Source organism: Scleropages formosus, chromosome 4 (genome assembly GCF_900964775.1).
Source record: "Scleropages formosus chromosome 4, fSclFor1.1, whole genome shotgun sequence".
NCBI lineage: Eukaryota > Metazoa > Chordata > Actinopteri > Osteoglossiformes > Osteoglossidae > Scleropages > Scleropages formosus.
The window spans coordinates 27,446,433-27,470,393 of record NC_041809.1 but is presented as its reverse complement, the minus strand read 5'-3'; the positions used below and the strand labels follow the sequence as shown (position 1 = coordinate 27,470,393).

At 40.8% G+C, this 23,961-nt stretch overlaps 1 protein-coding gene across 1 annotated transcript; it reads left to right on the top strand.

The window, feature by feature from the left end:
• Positions 1-13,495: 13,495 nt before the first annotated feature.
• asl (argininosuccinate lyase) lies at positions 13,496-23,946 on the top strand. Its single transcript, XM_018730629.2, has 16 exons — positions 13,496-13,895; positions 14,046-14,240; positions 16,067-16,150; positions 16,391-16,447; positions 16,707-16,804; positions 17,735-17,812; positions 17,914-17,991; positions 18,147-18,199; positions 18,331-18,393; positions 19,103-19,217; positions 19,324-19,408; positions 19,494-19,553; positions 19,648-19,731; positions 22,329-22,409; positions 23,590-23,696; positions 23,782-23,946. The coding sequence occupies exons 1-16, from the start codon at positions 13,881-13,883 to the stop codon at positions 23,924-23,926; spliced, it is 1,398 nt and encodes a 465-aa protein (XP_018586145.1). The 5' UTR covers positions 13,496-13,880; the 3' UTR covers positions 23,927-23,946.
• The last annotated feature ends 15 nt before the right edge of the window (positions 23,947-23,961 follow it).

The window sequence follows — 23,961 nt, the reverse complement described above, 5'->3', positions numbered from 1 at the left end:
AAAAATAACTGAATTGTGGGTAAAAGGGAACCACTGTTGGGAATGTAAGGAGGGTGATGAGTGTGTTGGCCAGTGAAAGAGGAGGAAAGCTTGAGGGGCGCTAAGCAGTCTGGGAAGGTTGGCTTGAGGTGCAGGTCCTTGAGGAAGAGGGGTCTTCGGACCAAGAGCATTATTTCCATGTGTTTATGCCGGTACCTCTGGCTTTGTGCCGGTGTTCCAATAAATGTTTGTAATGAACGCTGTCCGTGCACCCTTCTTCATCCCATCCAAACCCACAGCGCAACGTGCTACAATACACTGCAGCGGTGGAGTGAGGTGATCCTTGTTGCTTAGTGTATGCATTTCTTGTGTTTATAAAAGGTTTTGTGGTACTGTTATGGAACTCTTACTGACGTGGGTATTCTTTGCGGTTTATTTGCAATATTTAAAACTTTTTTTTTCTTGCCGCCACTATGTGTACCATGGCATTTCATGTCTACTGCTGGCTTCTGTCTGTTCTGTATGGGGAAAATTAAGCATGTGAGCCTGCTTTTGCACTTAAAAAATACAAGATGCAAACCTTTGTTTACTGAGTCCTTTGTTGTCAATCCTTTCAGCTAAGTTGTATTTTTCCAACGAAAGAAGCAGTTGTCACACGAAACATAGGGGCCTGGGATGGCTGGACCCAAGTGCAGCGTCGTTCATCCGGAAACGAGGGATGAGGCAAGTTCTCGGTGTTGGGGACAGGCGAAGGGTCGGTCAATCGGCGGTCAGGGGCAGACCGAAGATCCATGGGCGAGGTCAGGTGACTTAGCGAAGGGTCGGTCGAACGGCGAACAGGACAGGAACGAGGATCTGTGGATGTGGTCGGGAAACGAAGCAAAGAGTCAGAAACCGGAGGACGTGAACGAAGAGTTAGCGATGCTTGTGAACGAAGAGTCACGAGAAAGGGCGGTTGTCCCTGATGAGATTCCACAAAGGTCTGGGAGTTGCGGAGTGTCTTTTAAAGGGTAGGTGCTGAACTGGAGTCAGTTGCTGTCGACTGAGTTGTGGGAGTGGACGTGACAGCAAATTATTCTTATTTTGAGTTTTCAGATTTTTTTAAATTTAGCCATTATATGCATAGATGGTGCCATCATGTAACAGGGTTAGAGAAAATTAAAAACAGCTACAAAGGCAAAGCAAGTCATTGTTTTTGTTACCCTGCTTAAGTTAATCCTGATATGAAGTATCACTTCCAAACACATGAAATACATAATTTATACAATTCTTCTGCCTTGCTGGTTTATTTCCTGCATATGAAGTAAAGGAGTTCTTGAAAGTGTATTAATATTTATATTTGGTATTTGTAGTACTCGGTCAGATGTATTTGTCTGCTGCATCAAGACCACTAAGGCAGCATTACAGGCTAAGTAAATTATTCTGAGGATACATTCACAGTTGAATCCTGAGCTGATGGTTGATGCCAGCATAGACAATGAAAGAACAGAGGAAAAATATATCCAGATGACTTCTTCTATTTCGTGATTCTAAGAATAGGAGAAGGGGTAGTTTGTAACATGAATTCCCCAGTGAGCCTGACCTGAACTGCTCATCTTAATCTGGTGCTAGGGGTGTGTCACCTTGTCGTTTACAGCGAAATGACATTGTGACAAATGCTTCTTCATACACCTATAACATATTGTAATACCTTGCCGTATTATTTCTTATTTAATTGTAAATAGTTTCTTGTCACGTTTGTGTTTTATTGTGTTCTTTATCTCAGGGCGTGGGGTGTAGGGAATGCATGGGACGTGAGAGGTGTGGGAGTGCGCATGTGTGAGAACAATTGAGGGGACTGAGAGAAAGGAGCTGTGTGATTCGGGAGTGCGCGTGGTCTCTTAGAGTTGTTCTTAAGAGTTTAGAGCATTGGTTGTGGACAAGGCAAGAGCCATCTTATTGATTAGCACCTTAAATAAACCCAAGACCTTTTGGAATCATCCCTAGTACAGTTCTGTGCTCGTTCAGGTCATTACAATATGTACTGATCAATCTGACATGGAGTAAAGAAACTGAAAATCAGAAGGGCGTCTTCTACTTAGGCTATTTAGATACAAAGCAATAATAAATTCCCATTAAGTGTGATTTTTATTGTACGCTATGCTATGAAAGACTATATAAACCTGATTGAATATATCTTTAGTGTAAGTACTTCAGTAGTGTTCTGACCCTCATTTGTGCATTTCCTTATATGATGCTCATGCCAAAGCCTGTGCCTTTCTGTCTCAATGAATTCTATGACACACTGATCACAGAAGTACCTCTAGGCTTGCTGAAACATTCAGTAACACAAAAGGCAAAAATATGTGACACCTTTGGCTTAGCATAGGTTACCAGGCAAGTACAACCTCTCTCAATGCATATGTGTTTCAGGAACAGTCCAAACTGAGGAGATGGAAGGAAAGCAGAAATGTAGCATCAGAGGGACTGGGGCAATAAAATGCCACAGTCCAACCAAAATCTATCAGGGCTTAGTATTTCTGCCAAAACGTTAGTTGCTCAACACCTCACGCCAAAGTAAAACCACAATGTTAGCATTTGTTCCAGATAAAGGATTCCAAACATGTCTTGAGAACAATGTAATAGTTGCACTCCTTCTCAGACGTGACTGCTTTGCTTTGTAAATTTTCAAATCGGTTAAGGAACGGAGTGACAAAGCAAATATTTAAGAGTCAGACAAGCACATATCACAACTGAGTATAACAAAGAAAGCATTATAATCTGACACATTAATTAAAGAATAAAATGCAACCATATCTGTACTTCAGGGGAAGTGTTATGCAATGTTCATCTTTCTGTATGAATAATACAAACTGTAGCCTATCTAAAATTTTCAGTATTAGATAGATAGATAGATAGATAGATAGATAGATAGATAGATAGATAGATAGATAGGAACTCGGTGAAACTGGGGTAGCTGCGCTGAATGTGAATAGGGGCCGCAGGCTGGACTGGACTACACAAACAGCCATGGTCACAAACACTGGTACCTGGGAATTTATGAGTCAGACTGTTGTTTTGGTGCCCACATCCTTTTCGTATCCCCCTGTAGGAGCCGCGTTGAATCTTAGCACAGCATCGTGAGAATCTGCCAGGGCAATTACACAGTTAAAACCATCATCTTCATTGTTATGGCTATTTTTTTCTCATGAATAGCATTGCAAAGTGTTAAAAAACTAGAAGATGGCATGAAATCTGTGGGTGGTAAGAAAGGCAGGGAGCATAGTGGTGCAGCAGCTTTGGCCTATGCCTGCTCTTCGGTGGGTCTGGAGTTTGAGTCCCACTTGGGGTGCCTTGCGACGGATCGGCGTCCCGTCCTGGGTGTGTCCCCTCCCCCTCTAGCTCTACATCCTGTGTTGTCAGGATAGGCTCCACCTTGTTGCAACCCTGCTCAGGATAAGCAGTTTCAGTTGATGTGTGTATGTAAGAAAGGCAGAGATTGCATAAGATTACGACTGCTCTGCTGTTGTCAACTACATGCTGTGTGATTTAGCATTCTAAACATACGGGTCAAGTTGGCATTTCTCCAGATGGCCACATAAAATGTTTTATCCAGAAAGAAGAACACTTTCACCTGTAAAGATTTTCATGTGCAATTAAACCTGAAATTGCTGACTGAAGTCATCCGGAAAAGATGCTAATCTGAAGAAGCTAAAGGTTAAACAACACAAACTCTGCTAAGGTTTTGCTTTTCCTCCCCAATTAAGGTGTCTCCATGAAGGAAAGATCTACTCGTCATCCACCACTGCTTTCCTGGCACTGAGCACTGAGACTGAAAGTGAAATTTCTTTTTGTTCTGCTCTTAGATAATTTTGTGTTTCTTTCTTGGTTCATGTGTTTCACCATGTTTTTTTATGTTTATTAATTTTCATCCGTTTTTATTCCACTAAGGATGGGTCCTGGGGCTGAGGTGTGGTCAGGGATTTCTAATTATGAGCCATGTTACCTTGTACCTTAGTAAATAGCACTGCTGCCCTTGGATCCAAAAGTTGCAGGTTTAAGGAAATTATTTTAAAGTAAACTAGAGTCTTCAGTTATGATTAATGTTTGGAATGTTTCTAGTTTTAGGTTGGAAGTCATTCATATGCTGAAATATCCTAAATTTTCAGTCTGTTCACAATTTCGTTGAACTCTTTCAAAGTCTTGTCAGTTCTATTTAATGTATTTCTACTCAATAACTTAGTAGTTTGTTGTAGTTGTGGTCTATGCTCATATTGCTAATTGAACGTGGAGGATGTTAGTGATGAATTTTCTTCTGTCTGATAAAATCTGACCTGAACAACAATTCATGAGTTCATAATTCTTTGGACAATTGACTTGGATAATGGTGAATGATCACTTCTGAGAAACATTACTTGCTTTCCTTGATTTATTCTTAGCGTTTCAGTTCCGGTGTTACTCTAAGTTACCATATTCTAGATGCTGTTATGATCCACCCAGTGTTGTTGCAATAAAAAAAAAAGAAAAAACTAAGGCATTCACAATAAACCTTTCTGGCATAACTGAAAATATTGCCACCAGCTAAAAGTTGTAGGTATATATTTCATGGTTCTGAGCACCTCAGTTCTGACTTATTTTTCTTAAGAACATAATCAGTCTGTCAATAATTAGATGGAAAAGCGATATAGTCATCAAATTACTCGCATAATTAGAATAAACATTTATTTAAGAACGGAGGAGACACAAGCCTGAGGACGGGTGGACCCTGAATGAGTCACCAGCCCATCACAGATTGCCACACATATGCATACACTCACCTACTCTCACACTGCAGGCAATTTAGCATCACCAATCCACAGCTGCATGTCTTTGGACTGTGAGAGGAAAGCAGAGCACCTGGAGAAACCAGCATAGACATGGGGAGAACATGCAACCTCCATAGAGATCAAGAAGATCAAACCCATGTTCTTTCAGACCACCCAGGTGCTGTGAGTGGCACTGTTACTCACAGCAAACACCAGAATAGAAATTCATGATACTTTATCACAATAACTCAATAAAACTCAATAAAATAACTCAAGGGGGGTGCAGCGGCATGGTGGGTTCAGCCGGTGCCCGCTGTGTGGTGGGTGTGGGGTTCGAGCCCTGCTTAGGGTGCCTTGCGACAGACTGGTGTCTAGTCCTAGATGTGTCCCCTCAGACCTTCACCCTGTGTTGCTGGGTAGGCTCCGGCTTGTTGTGACCCTGTTTTGGGACAAGCGGTTGTTGATGATGGATGGAAAAATAACTCAAAACAGGTGTAACACTCCCTGACTGGTACATCCAAATAACCACAGATACAGATTAGTATGAGAGCAAGAATTCAACATGTGCAAGTGTCAGGAATGAGAACAGGAGATCAAGGTGTAGGTGAGGACCCAATTGCAGATTTGGGTATGTTGGGAGGAATGAACTAGGGAATAAGCAAGAACTGTAGCCAGGGACAGGCAAAGGTCGTTTGAGGCGCAGACGTTGTTCTTCGGGCAAGACAGGAATTGAGTTTGATCAGGAGATCAAGGACAAAGAACAGGGAGGGACTGTAAAGACAAGGAGTTAAATGGGTTTCACTGGTTGTCACAGAAGAATCAGTGGGCTCAATGAGATTCCACAATCTTGTGCATTGGCACAGCTTCCTTTATCACTGGTCACTCTGATAAGCAGCAGGTGCAGTCATTTGACTTAATGGTGTAGGAGTGATAGCAAGAACCTTTAGTTAGTACACACACACACACACACACACTCACACTCACACTCACACACTTTCAGAACCACTTGTCCCATACAGGGTCACAGGGAACTGGAGCCTACCCAGCAACACAGGGTGTAAGGCCAGAGGGGACACACCCAGGACAGGACACCAATCCATCGCAAGGCACCCCAAGCAGGACTCAAACCCCAGACCCACCAGAGAGGAGGACAGTGGTCCAACCCACTGCGCCACCACAGATTTCTCTTTTTTTGTTAAGGTTAGATTAAACAAAAAGATTAAATGTGTTACTCACTGAAATTGCAATGCAGGTAAGGAAGCCCTGGTGAACATGCTAAAAGCATGCACAGTTAATTTTCAGTAATCCTTTCGGTCACCCGCCAAAACAAAATACAATATACATCAAAACAAAATGTAATTTCATGTTTACCTCATTATAAATCTGTCAATTTAAATGATGAACCACAAATGATGACTATATCTGAATAAAACCTCACGGATATCGAGGTTTCTGACAATCCTGCTCCTGAATTTAAATTAAAAAATTGCTTATTTGTAGTTGAAACAGGGACAGAGCTTGTCCCACTGGAAAGGGCCCTGAAAGTGATGTGAGCTACCAAAAATACCACTAAAAAGAAAGGGAAAGCTCACTGCATTTAAGCAAGGCTGTAGGCCAAAAACAAATGAAATTAGTAGTAGAGCATCTTTGGACTGTTGGGCATAGCACCAAACCCTCAGTAAAAAGGAGGGGGGATCCAAAAGTATATCTCTGCAGTGACTGGTTGCTTTGTTATCGCTCCATGCTGTCTTGAGAATGAAATCCATTTCATTTAACTTTAAGAGGGAGGGCAATGGAAGGGATATAAGAAGCTTTGATGAAATTGAGTTTACACAGAATATGTCTATGGAATGACAACATTTGAAATCCAAGATCTGAGTCCATGGAAAGAACAATCAAGGTCACAAAATGTCAAAAACTGAATTTTTAACTTTGAAACAATACTTTTATTCCACATATGTATTATTATGTACACACACACATTGGCTAAAACCGCTTGTCCCAAGTGGGGGGGCATGGAGAGCCAGAGCCTAACCCAGCAACACAGGGTGCAAGGCTGGAGGGGACACACCCAGGACAGAATGCCAGTCTATCACAAGGCACTCCAAGCAGGACTCAATCCCCAGACCCACCAGAGAGCAGGACCCAGCCAAACCTGCTGCGCCATCACCCCATTGCACTCCTGCCCTTAGTATTATGTAATACATTCCAAATATATTATATTGTATTATATAAATTGAACAACACAAAGACATGGTATTTAGTAGTAGAATATTACATTTTGGTGCATTTTAGTCAATCATTCTGGTATTGATGATGATTTTAAAACTTGTTATGCAATCTGAATGTAAAGGATGTGCTGGGAAAGGTAAGAACTTTGTCTTAAAGCGGGGTGTTTATTCAGGGTCGTGTGGGGAAGGAGACAAAGGGGGGGCGGAGAACGGGTAGACAGTGAGGGGGCTTTGAGCGTGGGGTTGCAATCGGGATCGGGGTCGTGGCTGTGGTCGTCTCGGGTCGCTCTGTCTCAGCGACTTCTCCGTGTCTGTCTGTGTGTGTGTGTGTCTGTGTCTCTCTCTCTCTCTCTCTCTCACTGGCGGGTCCGGAGGAAGAAATAGAGGTTGTGATCAGTCCCAGCTGCTGCTGGCCTGTCCCCGACTCCGCCCCCTCTTCGGACCGCCCCGGCGTGCTACACTGAACTATGATTGCTTTTCCCTTTTTCTATGAAAAATGAAAAATTGACTTTTTCCAAACCTGACTTCTGTTATTTACATACAGTTTCATTGGAAAAATGAAAGTAAATAGACCCTTTTATGAAACAGAACATTACAAAATGACAGAATGGTTAATTCATGCAAAATTTAAGGTGGAATTTCAGCTCAATATTGGTATGGCAATATAAAAATGCACTGCCCACAGAAGAGATTATTTCGCATCAAAGCCTATGTGTGTCTATTCTTTAAACTGCTAAATTTGGCAAGTTTTGAAATCACAATAAACAAACATTAAAAAGAGCATTCAGGGCAGCAGGCATGGATGAGGTCAAGCAAGTGCATAAAATAGCTGAAGATAATAATGTGGGATGCCAAGGACTTCTGCAGGAGGAAAGTAGGTGAAAAGCTCAGAAGGAATGATGTCCAAGAGGTGTGGAAGCCTGGAAGTTGCTCATGAAGTGCAAATGAGTTAAGCCAGTTCTTCAGCAAATTCCATTCAATTCAGTTGAATTTACATTTTTTAATAGCGCTCTCGTCTCACACAGTGACATAGAGCGCTGAACAAAGGATTAGAGGCATAATAGAAATAAAAGGTTATCTAATTCAGCAAAAGGCTCTCAAACTATTACCTCTATAGTTCTCAAGCTCACACCTCAGGGAAATGCATGTTGCCACAGCCCTCTCCTATTCCAATCTCACCATGAGACACTCTTTCAGCCTCTCCCCACCCTCAGCCCAACTCCGTCACTCTCCATGGAAACACAAACTCAACCAAACCCATGGCTTCAGATGAAGCCATCACAGACACCCCCACCCATCCAGTGAACCACTAGTGTTTAACTACTAATCCCCACCGCTATCCTCAGCCTCTAGAAAATCTGGATTATCTTTCATTGCTGGCTAGGTGAGGAAGAGGCTGAGAAGACTCTGACAGGACAAGATTTCTGGACTGGACTATATTGTATTGACCCGAGAATGTTGAAGGTGTGCTCAGAGCAGTGATGGAGAGTTCTTTAGCATGTTTTCAACCTGAGCTTGAGGCTGGCAAAGGTCTCAAAGATACTGAAAATGTTGCTTGTTGTATGTCCCCAAGAAAGGGTGATCAACAGATTGAAATGACCATTGGCCAGTAGTTCTGACATCCCACATCATGAACAACCCTCAGAAATTCTCAGAACTTCTCAGATGATACAGTAATTGTTGGGTGTATCAAGGAGTTGGAAGTTGTGTACAGAGACTTAGTGAAGGACTTTACTGAGTAGTGTAAACTGAACCAGCTGCAGCTTCAGGGGGGCCAACAGTTCAGTGTGACCAGTCACAGTTGATGCAGTGGATATAGAGGTTTTGGGAACAAAGAAGTACTTTGGGGTGCACTTGGACAAGAAGATAAAGTGGTCTAGCAACAATGAGGCTACGTAGAAGACAAGAAAGAGTTACCTTTATTTTGTGAGGAGATGACTCAGGTCAAATTTAGGTCACTGCTGCTCATGTCCTCCCAGTGTGTTGTAACTGGTGCAGTCTTTTCTGCAGCTGTATGTTGGGACAATGGCATTTCTGCAGGTGAGTCCAAAAGACAGAACAAGTTAACTGGGCCTATCTGAGGCATAGGAACTAGGTTGGACTCCCTGAAGGAAGTGACATAGAAATGGACACTAAAACATATCCATCATGGAAAATGACTCAGACTTTCCACTAGTAGATCCGAATACAGAACATCGCTGATTAGAGCTCCTCATACTGTTGTTTCACAGAGGCATCTAGTTTGATTTAAAGGAGATGTGAGGAAGTGTTTCTCAGAACTCCGCTAGCCTTGTTCTATTGATTTTTAAACAATAAGTTGATTGTTACATCATAGCAGTAGGTCCAGAAAGAAATAACTATTATTTGTCATCAGGAACACCGTCTTTAGACACAAAATCCAGGCTTCCATGTTAAATATTTATCTTTAAGACAGCATCTATCTGAGACCAATAAATAAAAGATTTTGGCCTGGTCACAAAATGTATGGATTGCCAAGAACTTTTGAAGCTTTTGGAAGACCAGCATTAATCTTATCCTCATCAAAACCTCGGTTAAAAACAGAAATACTGGAAAAGATCCTCCTCCCACTCCAAACATAAAAGCCAGAGCTAAAGAATTGAGACACACTCATAAAGATTACGATATTATTTGCGTCACTAAAAATTTGGCCCTTAAGTAATTGCTAACTCACCAAGCCCTCTCTCAAATCCTTTGTCCCACAGACATCATGAGGTCTTCAGGGAGAGCAAACATGAGCAGTAGAAATGTTCTACCATTTTCAGGAATCTGGAATTTGATCAGGAATTGTCGATATTCTGAGTTTTATGCAGCTGCTCGAGTTATGAACATTGGTGCATATGATGGAAAGAAACTAACTTAAGAATCACACGTCTGCAACTATGCCTCTTTCTCCTAATGTAGCCCAATGCACAAATTGTATTTACTATGAGATGTACATCGCTTTGGAGAAAAGCATCTGCTAAATGAATAAATGTAAATGTAAATTTTCAACCAGAAGAGGGAAGAATAACCCCACAGCAGTCATTACCCTTAGCCTCAAAGCAAGAAGAAACTGAAGTAGAAACTGATGGTAATTGACAACTGGCAAATGTATAATTAAAAGCGTTGATTGAAACAAAAAAGTAATTTGTGTGCGCAAGTGAGGACGACATGTCGTAACACTGTACCATACTGCTGAATACCAGTAGAAGACGAGACCTTGACATTTTGAATTTAGGATGTTTGTTAAACAAAAAGGGTCAAATAAAAAACATTTAAAATATGAATGCTCAAAAAGAAAATATAACAACAAATAAAAAATGTGCTAGTAGACATACTGAAGTACCTGGGAAAAAAAGTGGATTTACATACATAAAATCCTGACATTTCATGCTTTTAAAGTGCAAGACAAACACAATTCTCTCCACACTAACAGATGCAATGTAATCCAGTTTGACAGAAAGTATGCACAACAGTTTTGTTATTTAAAATAAGACAAAATCAAAACATATGGAAAATACATAATGGGTAAAATAGACAAGCAAAATAGAAAATCAAATACATGACTTTAGAAAGTATTATCTCAAATCTAAGAATATGCATACATCTCATTGGGGGTAACATTACATTATCTAGCTGTGGGGTTTTCAAAACTCACAATCTTCCAGAAACTAAGAGTTAACAGTGACTCGGGGAGCTTCTAGAATTGCCATAATTAGATACAACAGCAATGATCTGGTACGAGCTGCAACAAGAGACTAAACGACAAAATCTATTAGATGAGCACATCAAACAAGATTAGCCAAGACCATTAAAGCTCTTCATACTCACTCATTTCCTGACTTCTCTACAAACAGAGATGCAGGATAACGGAAATGTTAGGCTACTGACTGAAGTTTGAAGACTGGAGTCCACGGATTGATGGCTCAACCAGAACTGCACTATTACCTACCTACAAACACACACTAATTTTGTTAAATTTAAAAATAGTAAAAAGGGTCTTAATATAATGCTGCATGTCATATTTCTTTTTGCATCTTTAATAAGAGTGAGCACATATAAAGTGGTCCTCTCATTTTCTGCATTAAAATTTTTATAATATTCCAGCTCACAACAAGAAATGTACAAAGTAATTGCATTCTGTGCATTTGCTGTATTCATTTATTGCGCACATGCTTTGTCTGCTGCTCCTTGGTGCTCTCCTATTTGAATCACTGGGCTGACTCCCTGTGGCTATAAAGAGGAGTAGAAACTACACCAAAATGTGATTGGAGATAAAAATTATACTTTATTAAAATAAAGTGGATAATGAAATTTCCCCCAAAAGAATTAACCAAAATATAACTCAGATAGCTACCCAGTACAACATGAGTAAAAAAAAAAGCCCTCCTTATCCAAATCTAATCTGACAGAAGAGGCAGAGATGGAGGCTGTAGTCACTGTTGACATAATCATGGCCAAGCTTATATTTTTATGCATTCACTTGTCTCCATACGAGTTATCACTTCCAACTTTTCTTCTAATATATGGGCTTTTCTAGACCTCTTAGGCTCACCTAAGTTTTAATAGGCTTTTCCACTTTCTTAGAAGACATTTTCACTTAATGATATGGGGAAGAAGAGGAATGCACCTATATTTGTGAACAGTGGTGACCTGACATTTTAGCCTTTGTTTTTATGACCTGTCAGGAAAATTGGAGCAGAAGCAACAATAAGCCACCAGGAACTACATTAAACTAAACAAAATCCACATTAACAGCATAATTCAATTTTTGCTTACAGTAGTATATCATCAGACCCTGTTTTTTGTTAATGACAGTAACCTGCACAAACTAAAAATACCATAAAAAGGCAACACAAACCTAAGAATGACTTTTGTCTCTATATTATATGCCAGCCATATAGGTTCTATACTGAGGCAGAAGTTGCAACAAGAGCGCTGGGCGAAGATGTGGTCAACAAGTTGGCAACAAACATGGACTTGCAAACACCCATATGTTCATGTTTCGTGCAAACATGTTCATTGTTTATTGCGTGGAAGTACCATCAAGCCAAGTCTAACTCATGGCAACCACTCCCATAGGCTCCAAGACAAAGGAGGAGCAAAAGTGGTTTGCCAGTGCCTTCTTCCATGCATGCCTGGGAGGTGCAAACATGGGGCGAAACATGCAAACTTCACATACCCTGATCCAGACTCAAACCCCACATTTACATGAGCACCTCAGGAACTGTGAAGCACTGGCTTTTCCCCTTGTGCCACCATATCCTGTTTGTTGTGCAAGACCACGGAGAAAATACCGTATGTTTGTATAAGAAAGATTGCAAGTGACAAATCCCTGTAAGGAAGCAGAAGGTTTCCTACATTTAATCTAATATTAATTACCAACTAAAACAAGAAAATACACACACACATTTTCAGAACCGCTCGTCTTATATGGGCTCGCGGGGAACCAGAGCCTACCCGGCAACACAGGGCATAAGGCTGGAGGGGAGGAGACACACCCAGAACGGGACGCCAGTCCGTCACAAGGCACCCCAAGCGGGACTCGAACCCCAGACCCACCGGAGAGCAGGACCTGGTCCAACCCACTGCGCCACCGTGCCCCCTAAACAAAAAAAATAGTAAACTTATATTAATATCATATAAGTAACAACATTCATCTCTCATCTGACACTTTTCTGATTGCTTGGCCTGGCTACAGAGACATGTGAACATAAGTTATTAATGGGAGGTGGTTTTTTTCATGGCCTTGTTTGTGTGTGGGAGATGTAGGTCCGTTGTATTTCTCGTTGTGGCCAGTAAGGGAATAGTATTTTTTTCCTTTTGAGATTTGATTATATTTCATTGCTGGATAATTTTATGTGATTTTATTCTGACAGTGTATTGGATTGTTTTGCATGGTTTCTTTTTGCTTTTCATGTTAACCAACCTAAGGAAATGTAAATATGTGTAGATTTTAATTATGTGCTATATTAAATAACTTTAATTCAATAAAGCTGCGTTTTAAGGAAGCCTTCTCTCGTAATATCAAGAAATTTTTACGAGATTAATAAAAGTGAAAGGTAAAAGTATGAAGCAATACACGTTTTCGATCCGTTTCACCCGCCAAAAGCACAGCTCCGAGCCTACCGCAACACGACACTGCCGGTTCACCTTTCTCTTTCGTATTCCGCGCGAATCACTGTTAGCGCTTCTCGGTTCCTTCCGTCTTCTTCCGCTTTCCTGCACAAGCAAAAGGAAGCTTTCATAACATAGCTCCTAAAATCACAATTGTTGTCACTAACGGCAATGTGTCGTTTAGGTCGAGAACTGTAAAGCACATTTAACTAAAGTAAAAATACATCTTTATACCTACAATTTGTAGAGGCTCTAATACACGAAAAACACGTAGAATACAGGGTAAATTAAATACAAACAAAGGAGGAAATGGAGTAGTTCTACAGAATTCTCACAAGTTGTATTACGGTTTCTGTGCTGCACTAAAGTAATACCTGGCCACGTTTTTTTTTTTTTTTTTTTTGACGTGATCGAGCTTACATTATGCCATGATTCATGGTGTGTGTGCTGCTTCGAGCACAACCGTGCAGGGTTTGTCTCGTCATCGCCTTGGAGTGGCGGGCAGGGAGCCGTCGGTGGAACCTGCTGCTCGATTCCTTAATGTTTTCAGCAAAAGATCGAAATATTAGTGCAAGTCTTTCGTAGTTGTACCTAAATTGTAAAATTAATCTTAGCATGTTTTAGTCAGAGACAGCAGTTCGGTTCGTATCGTAATCGTTCTGAAGCGCTCGCTTACGTTAACCATACATGATAAACCCGCCGTCTGTTGTGCTTTTTCAAGAATTCATTTCAATTTGATACTACTACAGTAACTTCGGGTCTCGGTGCCATGGCAGCTCCGGAGGTAAGAGAGTTTTTTTGTACGTTACGGTTATTAGTAATCCAACAACGATGTTTACATGATTTCCTCTCTCTCGAGTCCTCAGTGTCGAGCTTTGTAAAAACGTACTCAGTCTGAACTCTGCATGGAGATTTTCAAACTTTCATTTAACAGGGAAACAAGCTGTGGGGCGGCAGGTTTGTGGGGAGCACAGACCCGATTATGGAGAAGTTCAACGCCTCGATCGGGTACGACCGGCGCCTGTGGGACGCCGACATTCGGGGCAGTAAGGCGTACGTAAAGGCGCTGCAGAAAGCCGAGCTGGTGAGCAAGGAGGAGATGGAGCTCATCATACAGGGACTGGACACGGTGAGCTGGACGAGTCGTGAACGCAACTGTTTCAAAACTGCTCGAACACTCCCCCATGCACGTGTACAGGTGTTTCTCCGCTTTCATACTTACTGTACACGTTTGAGAGGTGTGTACTGCCGTGCTCTATTTGATCACGTTTTCAAACCAGCCGCGAGCTTTACCGTAATCTGAAGCACGTGCTTTGTCGAATCGAAGCGCAAACAAAACCAAGTGAATAGCTGAATACCCATCGAAATTTCCCTTTCGTTCTAAGCAGATGAGTGGATTCCAGCATTATCCGGAGCCCTGCTGAACAATGACAGCAGCGGAGGGCTGCATCGCGCTTCCACAGCGCACATTCCCGGTCGCATTTTCGCGTGCGCCCAACAATGGGCGGCGTCTCGCCACGTGACCCCGCCGCGAGCGGGCAGATCCAGATGTGCGACAGTTTTTTTTTTTTTTTTTGGTTTGTGTTTATCCCACGCTTACTTTGTGGTAGTTGTACAGTAACAGACAGCACAACCGAAGCAATGCTATATCATGTAGTATACGGCGTCAAAGGTGAATCAAGTGTCATTGCCAGAAATATAAGTCAAAATTGGCATCCGTACATTCAGTTTTGTGTTTGTAACTGTCTCCGAGTGTAAATTAGTGAGTCTTAATTATTAGTGAAATAAAATTATGTCTTAGGAAAAAAAAAGTTATTTTAAAACTTCTTGGGGCGTTGATTTTCAGCTCTTAATTAAAACTTACACAATTAAAATACAATATCCAAGTGTATCTATAAAATGATACATTCATGATTGACGCATATCATAATTAAGCATATGTCAGGGCTTTGTATGCTTACTAACTACTGAAAAAAGTCGATTTAAACCAAAAAGGTCTGAGATTCCAGTGCGAACGGTAATTGGGTTTTAATTAGAGCGTGTCAATCTAGAGCATTTGAGATTTATCAGTAAATTAAGAGAAGCTGCATTTAAGAGTAAAAACAGCAATATCCTGCATATTGAATTACATTTTAAGCTTATTGGTATAAAAGAAAGCGAAAGGGATGTGATGAGGACAATACAAAACAGTATAAATCCTGCTGTTGACCTGTAGTCAGAGTAATTGTCCCATGGTGGCATCATCGGTTCTTGGTGCTCTTCGTGTCACGTGACCCTCTGTGCAACCCTTGCTCCTCAAGTTTTTTTTTTTTTTTTTTTAACCCAGTAGACCAATATATTTAGTCAGCACATTCTCCATTGATTATTAACTCGTGTTTAGAGCACATCCAAGGTGACTTACAGTGATCATACACTGCATGAAACCTCCTACAACCACTCACTCATTTATACACCAGAGGTATGTAACATGCACACTATGGCAAATTCACTGTCACCAATACACCATTACAGGTGTTTCTTAAACACTTTAACCATCCTCAGTTTTTTGGAACCAGACACCTTCGGTGGGCCGGTAATCCATTCTGATCAGTGGAAAAAAAATAAAAATATGTGTACAAGAAGGACGTAACATCATTTGCTAGCAAGATTCTGTAGTCCATGTGCCTGATATCAGTGTTTAATGTTCCGGCAACACAATTTGCCTTCCAACAATAAATATGATGTTTACGGTACTTGTTACAGGTCAATGACATAAGGAAGTCAGAGCTGCCTTCTAACACCTCTTTGACAGAGAAAAAAGGAACTAAGTTCTAGAAAAGATCCAAAAGAGCAAGGGTAATGCATGGTGTCATAGCAGTGGTCATAAAGTGTCGTTTAAGAGGATTACAGAGAAAAGTTTCTCATTTATAATCTCTTAAAGAACCTGTCAGTGATATGCGTCTGGTGTGCATTCAGATTGCTGCTGAGTGGGCCGCAGGTGCCTTTGAGATCAAACCTAGCGATGAGGACATCCACACAGCCAATGAGCGGCGGCTGAAGGTGAGGATTGGCATCAGTCGGTTTTGTAGGCGTGAGCTTGTTAGTAGTAATGCAAAATATACAATTGCTAAATAAGAAACAGTTTTCAGTACCCATGGAGGTTTCTCCACATTAACACCCTTGATCTTATTTTCTTCTGCAGTGTGACTTTGTGAAATTTCTTCATTCCTCTCAATTTGGTTATATGCTGTCTTCTTAATATATTTTCAGTTTTTCCACATCTGTCTCATTCTTTTTCAGGAACTGATAGGAGTGGCATCAGGAAAGCTGCACACTGGCAGGAGTAGGAATGATCAAGTAGGCTCCCATTGAACTGGTGTGCTCATAGTTATCAATCGTAATGCACAAGTGAGTTCATTAACTCGCAGTGTACAATAGCAAATTAGAATCAGGGAAGCTGTTGGTTTACGTTCAGAGAGGTAATAACTTTTTTGGTTTTGTTTACATGCTTAGCAGCGCTCTTAACTTTTGTCAGTTTAGTGGGATGCAGTTTTGCACAGTGTATGTGAAAGAAATAAGAGCTAATAATAAAGATCTTTTTTGATTGGCTGAGCAGGTGGTTACAGACATGAGGCTGTGGTTGCGGGATGCAATCTCTACTTTGAAGGGGGATATCATGCAGCTCATCAGCACCATGGTGGAGAGGGCTGCAGTGTGAGTGAATGTACAGATTAAATATTCTGTCCATCTTTCTACCAGGATCAGAGAGTAATTTTGTAATGTCTTTTATTTCTAGTGTTTTTAGTCTCTTCTCCTGTACTTTGTGACAGACTACATGAAAATAATGAAGAACAGGCTTCCTTTAATGAAAATTTGGTCTTAGGAAATGTTATTTGTACTGTAAAATTCACATAACTAGCAATAAGTTCACAGTTCTGAGAAACATGTTACTAGGGTAGAATGGAATAATATATGTATTTTATTAAATAATTTTTTAAAAGTTTCTCAGAGTTCTTTACAATAAAGAAAATATATGGGTTACAACTCCCAAGCAATTTAGAACAAATATCACACACATACACACACACACATTGGCTGAAGCCGCTTGTCCTGAGGCGAGCCGGAGCCTAACACAGGGTGTAAGGCTGGAGAGGGAGGTGACACACCCAGGACGGGACGCCAGTCTGTCACCAGGCACCCTAAGCGGGACTCAAACCCCAGACCAGACAGAGAGCAGAACCCAGCTAGGCCTGCTGTGCTGCCGTGCCACCCAGTAAATATCAGAATTTTACAAATTACAGCAATAAAGGAACAGAATTCATCCATTATTTATAATCACTTGTGTAAGGCATGAAATAAAGCAGCAGAGAAATTTGTTACGTATGTGCCGTTTGGAATGTGTGGGTTTTAATACTGGATTTAAAGGTGTCCAGAACAGTTCTGGTGTTCTGAACTTGATTTTGAATGAGATTTTATGTGTTTAAAATGCAGAAATTTTGCACATTGTTAAATTAAGGTTTCATTTTGCAAGAATTTACTTCACAAGCAAATATTTAGCTATAAATTGCACTAATTATAGAGGTGGAAGCCTAGAAAGAAAAATGAATGACAGTGCCGCTTAGTTCAGACTGTCTTTTTCGACAGAGAGATTGACGTCTTGTTTCCTGGTTACACCCACATGCAGAGAGCCCAACCAATTCGATGGAGTCACTGGATTCTCAGGTCAGGCTTTTGTGCCGTTGTTACGGCTAGCAGTCTTAGAATAGCTACCACAATGCACATTGCTGGTGCCAGTTAACCTGACTGCTTCTTCTTTGCTGCAGCTATACTGTTGCTCTCAGCAGAGACACCGAGCGTTTGGAGGAGATTCACAAACGGGTGAACGTCTTGCCCCTGGGAAGGTACTTTTTGCCTTTTGTACTCTCCCAGATTGAGCAAGAATATTTTGTCAACAGAATTTTTTCTACTTTTGTTTTCATTTTAATTAATTTACTGAGCATAATTAATTTAGTGCTCCGCAACACAGTAGTTGTTTCTGTTTATCATCTGTTGACAGTGGGGCTATTGCTGGGAATCCATTCAGTATTGACAGAGAGCTGCTTCGTAGAGGTAAGCCTCCATCTAGCAGCACAATATTCTAGAGGACCTGTCTGAGGAATTTTGCTATTAGTGGAATCACAATGTTGTATAAACAAACAATATAGCAGTAGTCACCTAATGCCTACTCTTGTCTTCTCTAGAGTTGTCCTTTGATGACATCAGCATAAATAGTATGGATGCCACTGGACAGAGAGATTTTGTTGGTAAAAAAAGATATCTATGTATTAATGTTTGTACTGTGAAATGTGATTGCAGTATTTAAAATACAGTATGCCAGTGATGTCCAGCCTTTTTTGGCTACAGGCACCATCATTATTGTAAACTGGTTAGATGGCCACGCATGTAAAAATCAGTCAGTAAAATACTGACTCTTTAATGGTTAAATTGAAAAAATGATTTTATTGTGCGTCATAATACTATGCATTACTTTACCTGTTTCAACAAGACATATCATTGTTACTTATCTGAAATATAGATGGATATAGGATACTTTTATCGCTAGATGTAATTCTTATAAAAGTTCAGCAAAGAAAAATTATACTTTTTTCCAAGCTGGAAGCACTCTGGTACAATCTACACATTCCAAAAATAATACTTCAGTGGACGGTCATGCTCCACTCTAGTGGCTGATTCAATGCAGCAAGCCATAGTTTGTCACAGTAAGCTTATTTTAGCAATCTGGGTTTTTTCTTCAGTACATAGTATATCTGCAATTCACTCAAAACATTTTTTTTTTTTACAAGTTTTTTGTCCAAAATTGGTATGTTTCTATTTTCTCATATTGTACTTCACACTTTCTATGCTCAAAGGTTCATATTTTGATAATTATAAAAAGTGTGCACCATATTGACATAGAAGCGGTTTTTCCTCTTGTGAGAATTCATGCATTTGTGTATGCATGTTTCTTTACAGCTGAGTTTTTGTTCTGGGCTTCGCTGTGTCTCACACACCTGAGTAGGATGTCTGAGGATCTTGTCCTGTACAGCACAAAAGAGTTTTCCTTTGTTAGCATTTCAGATGCTTACAGGTGGGTTGACTGAATTGGTTAGTACTGACTCCGGATTTACAGCGTTGGTACTTGCTGGAACAGAAGTGGGTGGTGGTACTGATTTATGGTGTGTTGGGCTGGACAGCACTGGCAGCAGCCTGATGCCCCAGAAGAAGAATGCAGACAGTCTGGAACTGATTCGCAGCAAAGCAGGACGTGTATTTGGTCGGGTAAGTTGCTCAAAGCTGATCTTCTCTGCCCTGTAATATTACCTTATGAACTTAGTGATGGCAATCTTCCCATTCTGTATCCTAGTGTGCAGGATTCCTTATGACTTTGAAGGGACTCCCTAGCACATACAACAAAGACTTGCAGGTATTGGCAAATTTCACAGTAACAGTTATTGAAGCAAATGGAGTCATGATCTTAATGACAAACCAGGTGTGCGCTTGCCTTTTATTTGATCCAGGAGGACAAAGAGGCGATGTTTGACTGCTATGACACTGTGCATGCCATTCTCCAGGTTGCCACTGGTGTTATGTCCACACTGTCGGTAGGTGATCCTATTCCCAAGGCAGTCCTTTTGCTTTTCAGCTGGTCCCCGACTTACAATGATGATTGGGACCAAGTGTTTGTTACTCAAAAAGTTTTAAGTCGAAAGTGACATGAAGCATGTGAGATAAGGGGGTCATCGTCATTTCCATATGTAGCTACTAGATGTAATGTGCGTGGCCAAAAGCGGTGGTGTTGAACTAAGTAAATGTCTCTATCTGTATCTCTTCATCTGTTGGTCGAACACACGTTTGTTTAGTCTGAGCTGTGGGTTGCAGATAGCCCCTTCCTCTGGTGAGCCAGGATACCTGGGCATCTGGAGTTCTCTGGTAGGAGCATTAACAGCACAGTGTAAAGAAGGAAGCCCAATAAAGAGCTAGAAGAGAGTGTCAGTGCTCATCTGCCGCTCCTTGATTCCTGATTTTATCCCACGCATCACACAAAATTCATTAATGCCCAATCCAAGCAGAATAGTAAGATATAAAATCATAATTATGAGAAATTTTAAAAACAATGTAAATTGTATGTTACCTTGGAGCCAGAGGTATTACATAGAGATGGAGGGTGACTGGAAGGCAGCACATCACTGAACTCTCAGCTGGTAGATTAATAGTGATGCTTGAATGTTTGTGAACCCTTTAGAATCTCCTCTTTCTGCATAAATATGACCTAAGACATTATCAGATTTTCTCACAAATCCTGAAAGTAAAGAGAACCCAATTAGAAAATGAGACAAAAACATTCTACTTGTTAATTTATTTATCATGGAAAATGATCCAGTGTTCTGTATCTGTGTGTAGCAAAAGTATGTGAACCTTAAGGGTTGTCAGTTCATTTGAAGGCGAAATTAGAGTCAGGTGTTGCAGTCGATGGGATGACAATCAGGTGTGAGTAGGGGAGGCCCTGCTTTATTTAAAGAACAGAAATCTGGGGCTTTACTATTAAAGTGAAGGTTTGTGGAAGTGTATCATGGCTACAACAAAGGAGATTTCTGAGGACCTCAGAAAAAGAGTTGTTGATGTTCCCCAGGCTGGAAAAGGTTACAAAACCATTTATGAAGAATTTGCACTCCACCACTGTCAGGCAAAACATGTACAAATGTTGGAAATTCAATACTATTGTTACCCTCTCCAGGAGTGGTGGACCCACAAAAGTCACACCAAGAGCAAGGCATGTAATAGTCAGGAAGGTCACAAAGAAACCCAGTGTAATGTCTAAGGAACGAAAGGCCTCTCTGGCATTGGCTAATGTCAGTGTTCATGAGTCCACCATGAGGAAAACACTGAACAACAAGGGTATACATGGGAGAGTTGCAAGGAGAAAGCCACTACTCTCCAAAAAGAATGTTGCTGCTTGTCTACAGTATACTAAAGACCACGTGAATAAGCCAGAAGGCTATTGGAAGAATCTTCTGTGGATGGATGAGATGAAAATAGAACTTTTTAGTTTGAATGAGAAATGTTATGTTTGGCAAAAGGCAAACATTACATTCCAGCATAAGAACCTTGTCCCATCTATGAAATATGGTGGTGGCAGTATCGTGGTTTGCGACTGCTTTGCTGCCTCTAGACCAGATGGCTTTGCATCATTGATGGAAGTATGAATTCTGAATTGTACTATCAAATTATACAGGAAAATGTCGGTATCCATACGGGAACTGAAACTCAAGAGAAAGTGGGTCATGCAGCAAGACAGCTACCCTAAACACACAAGTCATTTCGCCAGGGAATGGTTAAAGCAGAAGAAAGTTAATGTTTTGAAATGTCCGAGTCAAAGTCCTGATCTTTATGTTATAGAAATGCTGCAGGACCTGAAGTGAGCAGTTCATGTGAGTTAGCCCATCAGCATCCCTGAGTTGAAGTTGTATTGTAAGGAGGAACAGGCAAAAATTCCTCCAAGCAGATGTGCAGGAACAGTCACCAGAAACTTTTAGTTGCAGTTGTTGCTGCACAAGGGGGTCACACTAAGTATTGAAAGCAAAGGTTCACATACTTTTGCCACACACAGATATGTAACATTTGATCATTTCCCTCAATAAATAAATGAATGTATAATGTTTTTGTCTCTTTTCTGTGTTCTCTTTAATTTTAAGACTTGCATGAAAATAATGTCACAATAATGTTTTAATGTCATAATTATAGATAGGAAAGAAAAATAATTTTGACAAAAAATTTCTCAAACAGAAAATTCTAAAGGTGTTCAAGCACCACTGTAGACGACACAGGATCATCTACACTTGTTCCCCTCTTCCACTCTTAAGAAATTTGTACTCACCATCATTAGTATCCATTGGTGCATCGGGTGATGCGCTGTTATGATTTGAATTGGCATTCATAGTATCTTAATCAAAATGACTAAATACTTACCATAAAAGCTTGTACCTCTGAAATGTTTGTTACTGAAAAGTCTGTAAATCAGGACCAGCTGTACTAACTTCCCTACACAAAATGGATAACGTTTATTCTTCAGATGGTATACAATGGTACAATACATGAGTAGCATAGTTGGGGAAATAAATTCAAGTACAAAGGATCTTTCCTAACACAATGAAGCAGAAGGTGTTGTTTGTAGATTTACAACAATATCCATCCCTTGCAGATCAACCCCAAAGTCATGGAGGGAGCATTAAGCTCAGACATGCTGGCCACTGACCTGGCATATTACCTGGTTAGGAAAGGGGTGAGTGTTTTACACTTGAACCATGTTCATGCTGTTCTTACTGCCTTCTAGCTATGCTCTCATCTGTTCTCAGGGCTGTAGTAGGGAGTTCTGGGCCCCCACCAGCCTCTACCCTCCACCCATATGATATACAGCACAAGATATGGGCATGGATGCCCACATCTATGGTGCCATTGGGATTTCTTACAAAATAACAAAATAGACAAAATAAATGTAAATAAAGGTTTTTACTGAACATCAGCAAAAGCCAAACAGACAAATATAAATTAAATAGAAAAATAAATAGCAAAAAATCTTAACTAAAACAAACTCTCATTAGTAATGAACATATTGAACATACTATGAACATTATATTATATTGATTATATTATACATAAAGTTAATAAATGTATCCATCCAAGAGAACTGAGTTGTAGTCATGTTTTCTTGGAGGACTTTGACCGTGTATCGTTCGGTGAGCATGCGCCAGTACAGTAATGAGAAAATGATGTGACAGTACTGGCAGGGGGGCGACAGCTCTTATTAGGTGTCCTATTCCCGCAAAAGTATGAAATTGGGCAGCGAAATGATCTGTTCACAGCATTCCATCACACTGACATCCCTACAGTGCACTAACCCGCCTTGTTAAAGAAGGCCTTGATAGACTGGGATCCCGCAGTTCTCCTGGCCGCCCTCTCTTTCTTTTCATTATGTTTCTGGTCCCAGAGTTGTTTTTTTTTTCCCCTCACATTTTCAATCACTGTCGCCTGTAACTTCACTTCTAACTTCAACTGTTCTCAGATCAGCCTCAACTCTCATTGGTGATGTTCACTAGCTGGGGTGGAACTTACCATTTTACTGGGTCCCTCTGCTGCTTGTCAGTGACTGAGCTGAACTAATTAATAACCATCGGACTAAACCATTTCTAGGGAGGGGAGAGGAGATATTTGGAAAACTTCATTCATGAAACTGCACGTTTTTGTGGTTTTAATTAAACTCAGGCATACAAGCTGAAGCTGTAATATATACACTATAATTATTCATAAAGTGGGGGGCTATATAGTGTAACTACTGGATTGAGTGGGGCCCCAATAATTTTCACCACTTTTCACCCCACTAGCGATGGCCCTGTCTGTTTTGGATTGAAGAAACTTACAGAAATGGTTTTGAATTTGATTACATATTTTATTGTTGGTCACAGGTGCCATTCCGAGAGGCTCACAGCTGCTCAGGGAAAGCAGTCTCTCTGGCTGAATCAAAGAACATTCCTCTCAACCAGCTGACTATGGATGACCTCCACAACACCAGGTAAGCAGAAGTTCACATGTGCAGAAGCCAGTTTTAATGCCATCCTTTTGCTCAGAGAGCTCCCTTCTCCCCTGTGTGTGTACAGCCCGCTGTTTGACAGCGATGTGTCCGCAGTGTGGAACTACACCAACAGTGTTGAGCAGTACAACACCCCCGGTGGCACTTCCAAGAGCAGTGTCACTGCCCAGGTCCAGCAGCTGCGAGAGTGGCTCAAGGCCCACAAGAACTGAGTGACTGTTCTACAACCCTTTTTCAGTACACATCT